Below are 17,288 nucleotides of genomic sequence, written 5' to 3' on the forward strand. Positions count from 1 at the left end.
GACGTTGCGAGATTCGGGCTCCCTGTTTCCCACACTTAAAATGGCCGCCCTGATCATTCCAGTGAAGGGAAACGTTAAAAAGAGCAGCCGTGCCAGGTCTTCACTCCTCATGATTTCTAGGGACAGAATTGGCAGTCTTTTTCCATCACTAAAGATGGCTGCCGTGGGCTTTTGCGGGAGAATGAAGTCTCTTTTTGCTTTGACCTTGCCATTACAGCCAGCGATTCCTGACCACTAGGGAGAAACACTTCCTTTTAATTAAATAAGCACATATCCTTAAACAGTGTTTGGATACGCGTCCTTTCTCATGTTATTCGATATGTTTACTAGAGAGCGGCTTCCCCCTCCCCCCTTTTAGCTGAGAAGTCCCTTAGTTTGCCTCGCTACAACTTTGCCCTTACCAAAGATGGCCGTCGCCGACCCCAAGGTGTGATGCTCGTTTCGAAGGTGGAGAGGGATGAGATTTCTGATTGGTTCCGCGTACGCGTTCGCTGCTTTTTGATTGGCTGGCGGGAGCCCCGCCCCGCCCCTTTGTGTCCTCCCCATGCCCTCCTCTCCAGGTAAAAAATAGAACACTTCCTGGTTTAGCATTAGAAAGAGAGTGGAGCAAACAGGGCGAAGGGTGAAAGAATTAGAGGGAAGCGAACGGAGTGGAGGGGAATGAGGCGTGCAGGGAGAAAAGGCATCAGTGCGAAGAGAGAGATTAAAGGATGTCCGAGAGGTATTGCAAAAGCCCTCTGGAGGTCCTGCTGGCTTCTCCCCCCACCCCCATTGCTCCTCTTGTGAGTTTTGGACCAAAGGTGCCTGATGTGGGGTGAGTTGGGTGTCTTTTAAAACAAGCCTTTGAGCCTCTCTCCCTCCTCCAGTCCAGCTCAGATATTTGGGCACCAACCACGAGCCTCTCGCTCTTCCCATATCCAGTGTGAAAAACTGGGGAGTGGGATTTTTTTTAAAAGAGGACCCCTGAATCCTTTGTGTTAGATGTACAGTGCAACAGGAGCTGGAGGCGAAATCAAAGCTGCGTGGGGACTGCAGTTGAACTAAACGACCCCCGCCAGCTGGTGCGATCTTTGTTTTATTCTTTTCTTTAAACAAACAGTTGTTGCTCAACAGAAGTGTAGGACCTGTGGCCAGCAGACCACCCTGGCTCGTTTCTTCCTTCTCTTCGCACTGCAGCATCAGCTGAACAGACAACTCTGCCTCAGCATCCTTTGTTCTGTTTTTGACTCAGACTTCCTGTCCCTTTTTCTGACCTCTAGGGTAGGGGGGAGCCTTGCTGTGCAATCTTGTAAGGCAGATGTGGAAGCTACCACAAATGGGTTGGGTCTGTGACTCACTCCGTTTGATGGGAGTTCCACAGTCTGGAAAACTTGGGTCAATGTTTGAACTCATTGCCTAGGGGTAAAATTATTTTGCTGAAAACAAGCCTTTCTGGCTCTAGATCTGGACACCTGTCTTACTAATCCGTACAGAATTTGCTCTATGAAAGCTTTCTTCTCAGGTGGTTCCTATGGGATAGTACCGCCTACTGTTTCTTCCGTGCCCGTCATTCCAAATCTCTAGAAGATCAGGTAGGTTGGTTTTCATTCCTGTGGACTTTAAATGTCACCCGGACAACTATTTTTTTTTTCCACAGTGCAAAGTGAGGTGAAAGGAGTTGGGAGTTTTGTGTCTTTTCTTGAAACTTGATACAAGGAAGGAAAGACACTGTGGATGTTTCTGCCGTGGAAGAAGGTTCTCGGTTAAATCGCTGCGCCGTTCACGTAATGGCTTCAGGAAAAACGCATGGAAATTAAAAGACTTTAAATCCTGCTCTTCAAATCCACAACGCCGGGAGAGGCCTTGAAAGAAGACAGATTGCGCTCTGTTGGAACCTGTTGTTTGAAGGGCGCTTTAGAAAGAAGACTACTAAACCGCAAAGCTGGGTCTCCACAGCAAGATGAGTTTGGCTCTGGAGGTGTGTCGGGAAGGCTCCGAAACACTGCTGCATGGGGAATTTGGGGCTTATCCCCCCAAAGGGACGCGGTTTGTCCTCAGCCTCACATGGACAGAGCTCCACATTCAGCGCCTGGTGCCAAAGCCGGACTCGGACCACCGGACAGTGGTGCACCTGGTTGATGTGGTGGGGTGTCACACTCTGCGGAGTCATGCACTCACCGATCAGTCGGCTTACTTCTGTGTCTACACTTACCCGCTGAAGAAACGGAAAGTAGCAGTGGGCTCCGGCCGGGCACGGCAGCGGACTGCAAGGACCTTCCAGGTGGATGGTGCCGCATGCTACACGGGCAACCAAGAGACAGCAGAGAAATGGGCAGCTGCCATCAAATGCCTGGTGATGGGGATTCCAATCTCAAGTGAGACAGGTAAAAATGCTTTATGTAACACTTTAATTATTGAGTTCTTTGCCCCATGAAGCAAGGACTCCTGAATCTCAACAAACTGCAGAGCCCTCCGTAGTACGGTAAAAGGTCTAGAGTCCATGCCTTACAAACAGAGGCTTAGGGAGCTGGGGATGTTTAGTCTGGAGAATCGAAGGTTAAGGGGGGACATGATAGCTACGTTTAAATATTTGAAGGGATGCCATGTTGAAGAGGGAACAAGCTTGTTTTCTGGTGCCTCAGAGACTAGAGGTACAGGATTTAAGGCAGTGGTGGTGAACCTATGGCACGGGTGCCAGAAGTGGCACTCAGAGCCCTCTCTCTGGGCACGCGCAAGCAGAGTCGCCTCCACCCCCACATCTAGGCTGGCCTGGGCCGCTGGGCTCAATTGTTAGCATTAAACCTAAGACCTAGTTTTGGGGAAGTAGGTAACCCTGTAAAGTGCTGTTAAACACCACTGATTTTCATGCGAAGAATTAAAGCGCGATTCTTTACCTGGGAGTAAAGTATTACCAACAGGTGCCTCGGTTGCTGGCAATGGGGCTTGCTTCTGAGGGTCGTGATTCACCCGTTGGAAGAGTTGCATGGTTGCTTCAAAGCAAAGCCACCGACTACCACCAAGCTTACTCCGCACGCCTCGGAGCCAACCGTTTTTTCTAAACTAAAACCTCAGTATTCAGGTTAAATTGCCCTGTTGGCACTTTGCGATAAATAAGTGGGTTTTGGGTTGCAGTTTGGGCACTCGGTCTCGAACAGGTTCGCCATCGCTGATTTAAGATACAGGAAACGAAATTCCACCTAAACATTAGGAAGAACTCCCTGACCATCAGGGCTGTTTGATAGTGGAATTCACTGCCTTGGAGAATTGTGGAGCCTCCTTTGGAGGTTTTTAAACAGAGGCGGGATGAACCCATGTCGGGAGTGCTTTGATTGTGTGTTCCTGCATGGCAGGGGGTTAGACTAGATGGCCCTTCTGGTCTCTTCCAACTCTATGATTCTATGTATCGCCTCAGAACAAAAGTGTGTTACATTTTTTATTGGTTCGATAGCGAAAACCCTTCCTGCCTATGGTAGAGTGCCACATCAGGCAGAGGCTTCTAGGTTAGATTTCTACATGCGGGGATCCTTTTAAATAGGAGAGCCTTCCAGGATGTGACTTCCTTGCCCGCCTGCTGTCTATAGTGGTAGGACTCTACCGTGTAACTGAGCCAGAAGTGTAGATCTGCCCTAACTTCCTTCATTCCCAATCGTCAAGAAACAACGGCTCCCACTCCTGCTTCCACCGTCAGGAACTAGCTCTCCATCTTGATCAAGCAGCCTTCGATTTCAAAACCTTCGGAATAATCCAGTGCCCTTGCCGAAGAAGCAAAAGAGTCCCTCTGTTCTCTGGCCTTGGCAAAGATGGTCATGGGCTAAGCTGCACCCTGTCTTTCATGTTATCTGAATCAGTTTCTACTGTAAGATGATCTACTTGCCTTCTTGATAAAGTTCAAGGTTGGTAGTGGGGGGCAGCCACCTTTGCTTCAGTTATCGCTCTGTCTAGACTTCCATGAAACTTCCTAGAGGGGAATCTAATCTGGAGGAACCGGGTTCGATTCCCAGCTCTGCTGCCTGAGCTGTGGAGGCTTATCTGGGGAATTCAGATTAGCCTGGGCACTCCCACACACGCCAGCTGGGTGACCTTGGGCTAGTCACAGCTTCTCGGAGCTCTCTCAGCCCCACCCACCTCACTGGGTGTTTGTTGTGAGGGGGGAAGGGCAAGGAGATTGTCAGCCCCTTTGAGTCTCCTACGGGAGAGAAGGGGGGATATAAATACAAACTCCTCCTCCTCTTCTTCTTCTTCTTCCTCCTCCTCCTCCTCTCAGCTGGGGGTTAGATGTGTTGCAGGAGACCTGTTCCCTTTTTTTGTAAGTAGTGGACCTATGCTGCAGAGCTCCCAGAATTCTTAACTTCTCCCACCTTCTCCACTCACTAAATGAGTTACTCATTTAAAGAAAATTATCACCCGTTTGGCAGCTAAGTCGTAGCATTTTACATTTGGGCCAAGTGCCGCTTTTTTGTTTTGGGATGAAGCTGTCCAGGGAGTGGACTTTTATTCCTGGAATGGCAGGGTTCTCTCTGGAGGCACTCTTGGCACAAATCAACTATTGTGTCTCTTGGATCGAGCAAACAGAAAACCAGTTCTACCTATCTGTGGCAGAAACTGTCCGTGCCACTAATTCCTTGTGCGGGTAGCATTTCAAACCTGCTGTCCCATTTCTGCCGTGCCCGGAACGTCTGTCCTTGAAAGTCAATTACTCAACTTCAAAAAGGGGGAATCATGAAAGATGAATTGCCATCTAAGTGATGGTTTTTTGAATTAGATTGAAAGGTAGATATCTTGCTTAAAGCATGGGAGGAAATAATGACTGATGACTTGAGTTCTTCTTTGGCGTGCCTTCTGTCATGGCTGCTGTGATTGTGGAAGCCAGAACTCCTTCCATGAGAGAAAAATCTACGGCAGCTCCTGTGCTGTCTCAGTACGCTTCTTGGCTAAACATGGGCTGGTGGTTCCCCTGGGTTTTCCTTGCGTGCCGTCTGGAACCCACAGCACCCGAACCTTCCGTCTCGGAATCCAAGATCTTGGTTTTTGATCAGGTTCATAAGAAGAAGAAGAAGAAGAAGAAGAAGAAGAAGAAGAAGAAGAAGAAGAAGAAGAAGAAGAAGAAGAAGAAGAAGAAGAAGAAGAAGAAGAAGAAGAAGAAGAAGAAGAGTTGGATTTATTTCCCCCCTTTCTCTCCTGTAAGGAGACTCAAAGGGGCTTACAATCTCCTTTCCCTTCCCCCCTCACAACAAACCCTGTGAGGTAGGTGGGGCTGAGGGAGGAGGAAGGAGGAGGAGGAGAAGAAGAAGAAGAAGAAGAGTTTGGATTTATATCCCCCTTTCTCTCCTGTAAGGAGACTCAAAGGGGCTTACAATCTCCTTTCCCTTCCCCCCTCACAACAAACCCTGTGAGGTAGGTGGGGCTGAGAGAGGAGGAGGAGGAGAAGAAGAAGAAGAAGAAGAGTTTGGATTTATATCCCCCCTTTCTCTCCTGCAGGAGTCTTAAAGGGGCTGACAATCTCCTTGCCCTTCCCCCTTCACAACAAACACCCTGTGAGGTGGGTGGGGCTGAGAGAGCTCCAAAGAACTGTGACTAGGCCAAGGTCACCCAGCCGGCATGTGTTCGAGTGCACAAGCTAATCTGGTTCCACAGCTCAAGTGGCAGAGCGGGGAATCAAACCCAGTTCTCCAGATTAGAGTGTGCCTGCTCTTAACCACTACACCATGCTGGCTCATGTAAAGGAGCCGGGTCAAGGAAAGGGCTGCCTCTTTTCACCCTTTCCCAACTTGTCAAATGTGACTGTCCTCGTGCTGGTATGTAAACAAGCGTGTCCTAATTGTTACTCTCTTTTTTTTGCTGAGTGTGCAGATGGTAGCCGATTTGGGCTGAGGGTATGTGTCTCCAGTCCCCGTGTCGAAGGCAACTGGCGTAATATCTACCTCCCGGGGTTGCTGAGAGGGGGGGAAGGAAAGGTAGAATCATGAATGGCACCCTGAGCTCTTTGGAAAATCAAGATAAACCTGCACTACATTGGTCGTACTGTGCTTTGGTTGTTTTTAATTCTACAAGAAAAAAAAAAACTACCCAGATCAACTGGAAGGCTGCTCCTCTGCCTGCGTCCTGAACATTAACAGTGCGAGAGTCCTGCAACTTGGTGGGAGGGGAAATTTGGGAGGGGGACAGGAACTCACTGAAAAGGTCCCGTTCCCCATTGCCCGCCTCTGCACATTTTATTTATTTATTTATTCGATTTGGTAGACCGCCCTACCCCCGAAGGGCTCAGGGCGGTTTGCAAAGCAACCTTGGACTTCCTTGGAGGTCTCCCAATTGTACTAACCAGGTCAGTCCTAATAAGACAGAACTAGCCTGGACCACTGAGATCAGGTGGATATCCTGCGACAAATCTTTAGAAATGTTGTTCAGCTGCTTCGTGCATGTGGAGAAACTAGATGGGATCTGTCGGCATGTCAGAATCTAAAGGGCGGCCTGGCAGGTGTCCACCACCGGCTTCTAGGGTCTGCCCTTTAATCCATTGTACAGCGGGCCAAATATTTGGCAGCAGTTTCAGCACAGTGTCTTGAAAGCTGCCTGGTTTGTTTTACCTGATCGTGTGTTCCTGTTTATGACAATAGTTGAAGGAGCAAGGCTTGGACTGGGTTGGATTCTGTTTGGATGATTCCAAAGCTTTTTACTGGCTGATTCCGCATGGGCCAAAATCAGCGGTGTGAAAACGGTGTGAAAACAGTATAAACCCTTTCACACCATTTTCACACTGCTGTTTTTGGCCCATGCGGAATCAGCCAATGTCTCAGAAAGCAGGTGTGTGTTTTTGGTATCTTTGGAACTCTGAAGGTGTTTCATATAAGTATGAGGACTATCCTGTAATGAAATGCTTCAGAAGGGTGCTTTGGTAAAGGGATAGGACTGTGGATATGGGTACCAAGTACCTTTTTTTGAGGGGGGGGGGGAGAAATTGCCTTTTCCACTTGAGGTTTGAAAGGAACCGACGGACTGGCAAAGTTACCTCAGACCCTCTAGAAATGCGAGTAGAGGTAGCTAGAGACAGTGGGATGGATCAGATCCTCCCGCCTTCAAGCAGGGATCAGAGATTTGGAAGCTCCAGAATGCTAGAAAGGACTACAGGAAGAATAATTCTGGGACACTCCAGGAAAAGGTTATTTGACCTGAACCCTGTAGATGTATCAAAATTTCGCTGACCCCTCCAGATGTTACATGGCGGTGATGGCAAACCCTGTAAGCGCGGTGCCAAGAGGGTGGCACTTCGAACCCTCTCTGTAGACGCAGCGCGCACACAGTTAAAGTCATGTTGGGGGCGAGGAAAATCACACACTACACCCGCCCACACGCACCTAAGGCTGGCCCTGGAGTCACCCGAGCTGCGGCGTCGCGTGCACCACGGTGAGCAGGGTGAACTCGGCTGGCGGGCCTGGTGCCTGTGCTCCAGGTGGTTGCTGCCCGAGGGGGGGGGGCGCGCAGAAGAGGCAGAGATGCTAGAGAGGCACAGAGCGGTGTGGTGTGCGTGGGACTTGCTGGAGGCTAGAGCAGGCTGACCCCTGCTCAAGCGGGTGGGGTGGAGGAAGAGGGAGCCAACCGGCTTTTTCTAAACTAAAACCTCAGCATTCAGGTTAAATTGCCGTGTTGGCACTTTGCAATAAATAAGTGGGGTTGGGGTTGCAATTTGGGCACTCGGTCTCAAAAAGGGACTGTGTTATGGACTACAGTGTTATGGACTACAGTCCATCATCCCCAGCGCTGGCAGGGGATGATGGGAACTGTAGTCCATAACATCTGGAGGGCCACGAGTTTGACACCTATGACCTAGACTAACCTGGTCAGTGGGTGGAGAAAGGGAACGAATAAAAAATCCTGGAAGCCAGAAATAATAAATTTCAGTAAAGTGACCCAGAAAGAAACCATGTGTGCGGGGATGCCTCGTATAAATGCTGCTGCTACGGATTCTGCTTCCACTAAAGTCAGTGAGCTGCTGTAGCTGCTCTCTGACCCCTTCCGGCTTGGTGATCCTGTTTGGTTTGCCTGACACTGTCTCCTCGGGAGCTGATTTTAGCAGCCTGAGAACGAGCGCTGAACTTGATGTTCCGAACATCTTAGACGGAGACGTGCTATGACAACCGGTGCCAATTCATGACATTTTTAGCGAGCAGATGCGTGCTTCATCTTGTAGAGGGAAAGGCTTGGGTAGTCTTATTTCCCTGGCTTTTTTTTTGGAAGGGCCTTTGTTTAGCTACGTGACAATTTTGCGGGATCAGTTAGGCTTAGAGAGAACGCACGGTCCTAGATAACCTGGTGAGCTTCCTACAACGAAGCAGAGATGTAAGACTTCTAGAAATGTTAAAGTCGTGGGAGGGCTCCCCATCCCTCCCCCCAAGAAAATGTGAATCTTGGGGAAAAAACTGAAATTATGCAGTACTTTTCTCTCAAAACTAAACGTTTTGCTGCATTAATAACAAAAAAATGCATCAATAAATACCCAGTTGCCTTCATTCAGTGTCCTAAAACTACAGGCTTGAATTCATTTCATTTTAAGGAGATGTGTAGAAAATACCAGTGTTCCAGAACAGGGTTCTTTCTTTCCTGTCCTATGCTAAGGAATGATATTGCCCTGATTATTTTAGAAGAAGGTTGGATTTATATCCCCCCTTTCTCTCCTATAGGAGACTTAAAGGGGCTTACAATCTCCTTTCCCTTCCCCCCTCAAAACAAACACCCTGTGAGATAGGTGGGGCTGAGAGAGGTCCGAAGAACTGTGACTAGCCCAAGGTCACCCAGCTGGCGTGTGTTGGAGCGAACAGGCAAATCTGAATTCCCCAGATAAGCCGCCACAGCTCAGGCGGCAGAGTGGGGAATCAAACCCGGTTCCTCCAGATTACAGCACACCTGCTCTTAACCACTACGCCGCAGCATTCATCCACAGTCTAGTTGGCACGACTTGGATAGCCCAAGCTAGTCAGATCTGGGAAGCTAAGAAGGATCACCCTTGTTAGCGTATGAATGGGAGACCACCAAGGAACCTATGCAGGAGGAGGCACTGGCAAGCTACTTTCATTTGTCTCTTGTCTTAAAAATCCAAAGTGGGCTGAAATTGTCAAGGAACAGGTAGTGGAAACGGCAGTCCGTGTGCTGGCCACTAGTTCTTGATCACAGAACATCCTGTTGTTCTGCTGTTTACCATGTCCTGGAATAAACAGGTGGAGCGAGCAATACTTTAATTTGCAGAATGCAGAAGTGGTTTTGGTCCAGCCCTGGGTTTCCGAGCCATTTGATTCTTGCCCTGTATTGCGGTGGCACAAGTGAGTCTCAAGTGTGGCCGCAACGCGCACAAATCTGGCTCATGGCAGTTTGCCATGCAAACTGCTTCCAAAAGTCTCTTGCCTCGAAGATTCTACAAAGTCGCTGTCATTGGGCTGCAACCGGACAGTGCTTTCTACCGCCGAAACAAAAAAGAACCCCTCTCTCTCTTGTGGAGAAATCTTCCAAGTGGTTGTGTCGAATTGGGGACAATTCTCCTTCCCAGACTATCGAAGTGTTTCGAAGCAATTGCGCACGTTCCAAAACTTCAAGAGGGGTTTGGGGAAGGCTGAGCTGCATAAGGTAGTTGCTCCTTTCCAGGCAGAAAGGCCAGCTGAGCCGGTGGCAGAACTGAGCCTGAATATTCTCATCCAACACTAGCAGCTGGTGGGACAAGATTCCATAGGGCAGTGATGGTGAACCTTTTTAAGACTGAGTGCCCAAATTGCAACCCAAACCCCAGTTATTTATCTCAAAGTCCCAACCCGGCAATTTAACCTGAATGCTGAGGTTTAAGTTCAGAAAAAACTGGTTGGCTCCCTCTTCCTCCACCCCACTTGCTCGAGCAGGGGCCAGCCTGCTCTAGCCTCCAGCAAGTCCTGCACACACCGCTCTGTGCCTCTCTAGCATCTCTGCCTCCTCTGTGCACCCCCCTCGGGTAGCAACCACCCGGAGCACAGGCACCAGGCCCGCCAGCCGAGTCCTCCCTGCTCACCGTGGTGTGCGCATGCCATGCTCAGTGGCCCAGGCCAGCCTAGGTGTGTGTGTGGGGGGTGATTTTCCGCCCCCCACATGTCCAACTCTGTGTGTGTGTGCCCACAGAGAGGGCTCCGAGTGTCACCTCTGGCACCCATGCCATAGGTTCGCCCTCACTGCCATAGGGTCTGGTAGCTGCCTGTCCACGTTTAGCTTGCTGCCAAGCTATGGCTACTATCATGAAAGCAAGCCTGGGAGAGCCACGCTTGTTCCAGTAAAACCTGGGTTCTTGTCTCCAATAACTCCAACCAGCTGAGGTCTCAACGATTTTTATTGAAAAACAGAAATAAAAGAAATAAAACATAAATGCAGTAAGAGATTGCTCAACTGGTTACATTCCTTTTGGTTCTTTGTCCCCATTCCGGGAACCCGTGGCCCAGAGATGCTTCTCTGACCACGTCTCAAGATGGAATTCCAAAACCTTTGTTTTCCCCTTCTCAGGAAAACTCCATTCAGGCCACGAGGTAACTTAGGCCTTTGAAGTTTCATCCTGGCACCTTTGTATGGCTTCCTGTCCTCCCTCTAGGACAGTGATGGCGAACCTTTTCGAGACCGAGTGCCCAAATTGCAACCCAAAACCCACTTATTGATCGCAAAGTGCCAACACGGCAATTTAACCTGAATACTGAGGTTTCAGTTTAGAAAAAATGGTTGGCTCCGAGGCATGCATTACTCAGGAGTAAGCTTGGTGGTAGTCGGTGGGTTTGCTTTGAAGCAACCGTGCAACTCTTCCAACGGGTGAATCACAACCCTAGGAGGGTTTACTCAGAAGCAAGCCCCATTGCCAGCAACCGAGCTTACTCCCAGGTAAAGGATCGCACTTTAGTTCTTCGCATGAAAATCAGTGGGGTTTAACAGCATTTAACCGGGTTACCTATACTGCTTCCCCAAAACTAGGTCTTAGGTTTAATGCTAATAATTGAGCCCAGTGGCCCAGGCCAGCCTAGATGTGTGTTGGGGGGGGGGGGGCGGGGTACACTGTTTGCATGTGCCCACAGAGAGGGCTCTGAGTACCACCTCTGGCACCCGTGCCATAGGTTCGCCACCACTGCTCTAGGAGATCAAAAGGCAAAGATGCTTTTCACAGTCATGTGTGATTTTGCTAGTTTTACAGTACTATTTCATCACAGCTACCATTCTGCCTTTTACAGAACAGAGAAGTAGTGTATGTGTGTTTTCATATAAGCCTGTCCCCCCTGTGCTGTTCGCCGTTTGTCAAACTGTAATCCTCCTTAATGTGGACTTGAAGGAGAACCTCTCTGATACTCGCAGTAAGATGGTGGCCTCTCTGTTGGCTCTGGGCCAGTGCCTCTGGCCCTAATCTCAGCTCCTGGCAGGTCTCGGCTGGGAAAATAAATCGAAAGCCTTTTGAACTTCTGTCTCCCTCGTTGCTATTGGGGAGGAGGCGATCACCGGTTGCCCCCAGCGAGAAGTATTAGTAAGGTATAATCTGGGATAACTTTGTGTGGACTCTTGGCCCTCTTCTCAAGCAGAGAGAAGCTGAACAAATAGCCGTCTGCCCAGAGGTGTGATGGCGCCCTCCCCTTGGGTGGGATGGGGACAGTGGTGGGATCCAAAAATGTTAGTAACAGGTTCCCTTGGTGGTGGGATTCAAACAGTGGCGTAGCGCATGGGGATGGGCGGGGCACGACGGGGGTGTGGCCGGGCATTCCGGGGGCGGGGCATTAATAATTTCTCTGTTACTGTAAAAAACTCTTACTATAAAAAAAAAGTTCCTAATTTCCAGCTGGTATCTTTCTGTCCATAATTTAAACTCATTATAGCAAGTCCTATTGTCTACTGCCAACAGAAACAACTACTTCTCTTCTAATTGACTGCCTGTCAAATACTTAATACTTTCAAATACTTAATTTTGTTTCTAGAAATCAAAAGAAGGATACTTTCCTTAAACAAGGAACTTTACCATATTACTAAAGCATGTTTTTAAAACAGCCCAACAGGGAGAATTATCTTCCATTTTCTACCTTCACTAACCAGCCACATAGGAAACAACAGGACTTTATGATTTGTGGACCTAATGGAATTTCTAACAGAAAAGCAGACCCAATTAGTAACCCCCTCTCGGTACACACAAATAATTAGTAACCCACTCTCGGGAACTGGTGAGAACCTGCTGGATCCCACCTCTGGGTGGGGATGTGAAACTCAAGGCATTAGGGATCATAATGCTTACAGCAGTGGCATAGTGGCTAAGGAGCAGCAGTGGTGTAGTGGTTGAGAGCAGGTGCATTCTAATCTGGAGGAACCGGGTTTGATTCCCCGCTCTGCCACTTGAGCTGTGGAGGCTTATCAGGGGAACCAGATTAGCTTGTGCACCCCAACACACACCAGCTGGGTGACCTTGGGCTAGTCACAGTTCTTCGGAGCTCTCTCAGCCCCACCCACCTCACAGGGTGTTTGTTGCGGGGGGAGGAAGGGAAAGGAGATTGTCAGCCCCTTTGAGTCTCCTACAGGAGAGAAAGGGGGGATATAAATCCAAACTCTTCTTCCTTCAGCCCAGATGAAAAAGGGAGGGCAGATCTCCCTGGCGATGCACGCAGCTGTGTGCTGTGCACAGGTTAAGCGTGTGATGTCAAGGGGAGGAATCCTGGGACTTGTTTTGGAGGAAGCACTAGGGATTATCCACAAGGTAGCTCCAGCTAACAGCAGAGCAGGCCCTTTCATTCGAAAGCTGCAGTCATTTGCCTGCATTATAATTTGGCAATGATACTTGGATCGCTGGTAGAGCATCTTCCCTTTCACCTTGCTAGAACAACTCAATAAATTGGCTTACTTTTACTAGGTCATGCTTTATTTGTGAAATACGAACGTATGTTTACTGTGTTAGGTGTTGCTTTGAATTTGCAGTAGACCTAATACCAAGGGGGAAGGATGCATTTATGGGTGGGGGGGGGACTAGGGGTGTGACCTGAGAGCCAGGGGGGCAGCAGTTGAAAAATTTGGGGACTGCTGGTCTAGACCAGCGGTTCTCAACCTGTGGGTCACGACCCCTTTGGGAGTCGAACGACCCTTTCACAGGGGTCGCCTAAGACCATCGGAAAATACATATTTCCGATGGTCTTAGGAACTGAGACACAAATAATTTTATGGTTGGGGGTCACCACAACATGAGGAACTGTATGAAAGGGTCGCCGCATTAGGAAGGTTGAGAACCACTGGTCTAGACATTAGGTCTACCCCAGTGACGTTCTAGAAGACAGTCTGTCTAAAGCTGAGAAATACATATAACCTAATATGAAAATGTGTGCCAAGCAAGAGTCTATGTTGTACCAGCGTGAGCCAGTGCTGTGTAGTTGTGTAGTGGTTAAGAGCAGGTGGATTCTAATGTGGAGAACCGGGTTTGATTCCCCACTCTTCTACCTGAGTGGCAGAGGCTTATCTAGTGAACCAGATGTGTTTCTGCACTCCTACATTTCTTGCTGGGTGACCTTGGGCTAGTCACAGTTCTCTCAAAACTCTCTTAGCCCCACCTACCTCACAAGGTGTCTGTTGTGGAGAAAGGAAGGGATAATTAGTTTGTAAGCCCCCTTGAGTCTCCTTACAGGAGACAAAGTTGGGTATAAATCCAAACTCTTCTTCTACTTCTGACGAAGTGGGCCCTCCACCATAATTGCTTGTTCTGGAATAAAAATTTATTATCCTGTCTGGTTCCACCAGATCCCTGCCTTTATTTTGACTGCAATAGATGAACAGGTCTGACTCTCTTTTGGGGTTTTTAAAAGAAGCATTTATTTGGTACAAAGCTCCTGTTCCCCTCTATATTTTGGGATCACACCCCCAAAATCTAGCCCTGCTGTATATTTAGAACAGCTTGTTAATTATAAGTGCAGATGGGTCATGACCAGAGCAAGGTGCAACTCATTCCCCTCTGTCTATCTTCAAGGCCGTTTCCTTAACATCCCACAAAGTGAGCGTTGTTGTCGGTACTGTCCCAACGCTATGGACTCAATCCCTCATATCCTGCTTTACTGTTCGAGGTATAATGATATTAGAACCGATCTGGGAGCTTTACTACCTCTAGAATTTATGTTTCTCTCAGACAAACTAAAAATGTCTAAGCTATTGAACAGCCCTAGTGTAGAAATTTCTGAAGCAGTTGCTACATTTTTAATCCATGTTCTACATGATATATAACAATGATCCTGTTTTTGTACTTGGAATGTTCGGTACTTCTGGTTTATGCCTAATAAAAGTTTTTGGATTGGTACCAAGGCCACACTAGGCTCTGTCTGCAGAAGACAGGTCGGCACCTCCCAGAAAGCCGTCGGCCTCCCGGCCATAGCTCAAACCGGCTAAACTCCCTGGCAGCCATCGTAAGCAGATTAGCGCTGCGGGTGCCGAGAAAGCCTGAGCTATTTGGAGCCTCAGGCTGCGGCTTCCTTTCCCTTGGTGATCCCGTTCCTTCCTGAAAAGTGGCCCCTCCACTGTTTTTATCTTTTGCCAGTTGTGTGTGGAATGCCGACAAGGAAGCTGTAGCAGGGGGGAGAACGCCAATTTCCAGACCACAGGCTGATATCACGAGCCGTCAGCTTTTCCCGAGGACCGCAGTGACAGCAGCAGAGGGCCCCAAGGTCGTTGCAATTCCTCTAAACAAGGGGATCAACTCCGGCGCTTCAGACGTTCATGGACTACAATTCCCACCAGTCCCTGCTGGCATGGACATTTGGCCATGCCAGCAAGGGCTGATGGGAAATGTAGTCCATGAACGTCTGAAGCGCCAGAGTTGGACACCTCTGCTCTAAACGGATGCAGAGAGTGGTTGGTTGGTTTGGTTGGTTCCTTCCCCTCCAAAAAAGTTTTTATGTAGAACCTACAGAATTGGAATATGGACTATATGGAACTGAAGCTTTGTTTCTGAACAAAGAACTGAATGGACTAAGTGATTATTTATGTTTAGTTATAAGAGTTGGAAGACTTATGCTGTATCTTTAAGAACTTTGTCAGAGAAATAAGGAAATGTAAATACAAATAGAAGTGTTAAGTTGTTTAATTATATGTAAGATCAATATACAGCCAGAGTGCAACGTGTGTATTTTTTGAGTTTATTTGGGCTAACGTTGACATTGCACTCTTAAAGATAGTGATGATCTATACAGGTATCACAACTTTCCCCATCACAGTTTTGATATATCGTGGGTCTGCGTAAGAAATTAGATGGGGATTTGGGGGAGTTTTGTGGAAGCTGTCGGTGACACACGAAGACCAGCGGACAACGCAGGAAAAGTTTAGAAACTCAGAAATGCATAATATATATGTTTAGTTTTGTATGATATCAACACATTTTATCTTTTAATGCCACAACTATGCACAGTTTCTTTTTTAAAGTTAAAAGAAAAATTCAGACTTATTCTCTGGTACAAAGGGAAGACCATAATTTTTTATGAGTTCGCTGGGAACGCTGTGCTATGTGGAAGGGACAACTAACATTGGTTATATCGTGTCTGACCCAGTTATGCCAGTGTGGTGTAGTGGTTTAGAGCAGGTGGATTCTAATCTGGAGAACCAGGTTTGATTCCCCACTCCTCCACCTGAGTGGCAGAGGCTTAGCTGGTGAACCAGATGTGTTTCTGCACTCCTACATTCCTGTATGGGTGACCTTGGGCTAGTCACAGTTCCCGCTGAAGTCTCTCAGCCCTACCTGCCTCACAAGGTGTCTGTTGTGGGAGGCAACACACCTCAAAAGGTGGGATATAAATCCAAACGCTTCTTCTTCTATTATCTCTGGTCAAACAGGGTTTGTTGCCTTTGCCTGCCGAGAGAAGTCTGTTTTTAACATTCTTCTGTTTGCTGTTGCAAACGTGGGCAAAACTTGTCGGCCTGTGAAACCTACTTCTCAGTAAAGGATATTGACAACCTCACAGTTTTACTCTGGGCTTTTTTAATGAACAAGGTTTTATTGGCTTTGTAGACAGTTTAAAATGTTGCTTTGCCAACAGCTGCAATTATGAGAGCCAGCGTGGCGTAGTGGATTCCAATCTGGAGAATCAGGTTTGATTCCCCCACTCCTCCACCTAAATGGCGGAGGCTTATCTGGTGAACCATACGTGGTTCCGCACTCCTACTTTCCTGCTGGGTGACCTTGGGCTAGTCTCAGCTCCCTCTGAACTCTCTCAGCCCCACCTGCCTCACAAGGTGTCTGTTGTGGGGAGAGGAAGGGAAAGGAGCTTGAAGTCCACCTTGAGTCTCCTTACAGGAGAGAAAGGTGGGATATAAATCCAAACACTTCTTCTTCTATTATCTCTGGTCAAACAGGGTTTGTTGCCTTTGCCTGCCGAGAGAAGTCTGTTTTTAACATTCTTCTGTTTGCTGTTGCAAACGTGGGCAAAACTTGTCGGCCTGTGAAACTTACTTCTCCGTAAACCTGCCCCAGGGCCTCTCGCCTCATCAGGCAACACACCTCAAAAGCATGTTGCTTGGGCATTTTTGAAAATGCTATTGTACACCAACTGCAGGTATCAGATTCCACCTTGGGAGAGGCCCCTCCTTTGCCATACCCGCTCGAGAGAGAATGCCTTTTCTGCTGTGACAGCACCACGGGAAATGAGTTATGCCCGTGCCTTCCAAATTAGGATTTTGCTCGGGTTGCAGATTTGATCCCATAGGTTTTTCCACTGACGTGTCTTTAACAGACAGTTCATAGAATCATAGAGTTGGAAGAGACCCCAAGAGCCATCAAGGTCAACCGCCTGCAGCGCAGGAGCACACAATCAAAGAACTTCTGACAGATGGCCATCTTTAAAAACCTCCAAAGAAGGAGACTCCACCACACTCCGAGGCAGTGCACTCCACTGTCGAACAGCCCCTACTGTCAGGAAGTTTTCGCTGATGTTTTGGTGGAATCTCTTTTCCTTCACCTCGAACCCATGACTCCTGGTCCTAGTCTCTGGAGCAGCAGAAAACAAGCTTGCTCCCTCACCAACATGGCATCCCTTCAAATATCTAAACTATCATGTTTAACCTTCTCTTCCCCAAACTAAACATCCCCAGCTCCCTCAGTCTCTCCTCGTAGGGCATGGATTCCAGACCTTTGACCATTTTGGTTGCCCTCCTCTGGACCCGTTCCAGCTTGTCAATATCCTTCTTGAATTGCGGTGCCCGGAACTGTACACAATATTCGATGCAGCCACCGAATGAATGATGTTTCCCTTTTGAATTCACTCCCGCTATGAATGGACTCAGTGGTCTTAGGCTGGCCACTGGATGTCAGCCTCAACTGCGCCCCC

At 48.3% G+C, this 17,288-nt stretch overlaps 1 protein-coding gene across 1 annotated transcript in view; it reads left to right on the forward strand.

The window, feature by feature from the left end:
• The first annotated feature begins 590 nt into the window (after positions 1 to 590).
• SPHK2 (sphingosine kinase 2) overlaps positions 591 to 17,288 on the forward strand; it is a 41,000-nt gene continuing 24,302 nt past the window's right edge. The window contains exons 1-2 of the mRNA XM_048516734.1: positions 591 to 814; positions 1,637 to 2,363. Coding sequence (XP_048372691.1) covers positions 1,940 to 2,363 — 424 coding nt within the window. The 5' untranslated portion in view covers positions 591 to 814; positions 1,637 to 1,939. The remainder of the gene's footprint in view (positions 815 to 1,636; positions 2,364 to 17,288) is intronic.

Source organism: Sphaerodactylus townsendi, linkage group LG15 (assembly GCF_021028975.2).
Source record: "Sphaerodactylus townsendi isolate TG3544 linkage group LG15, MPM_Stown_v2.3, whole genome shotgun sequence".
NCBI classification, from domain to species: Eukaryota; Metazoa; Chordata; class Lepidosauria; order Squamata; family Sphaerodactylidae; genus Sphaerodactylus; species Sphaerodactylus townsendi.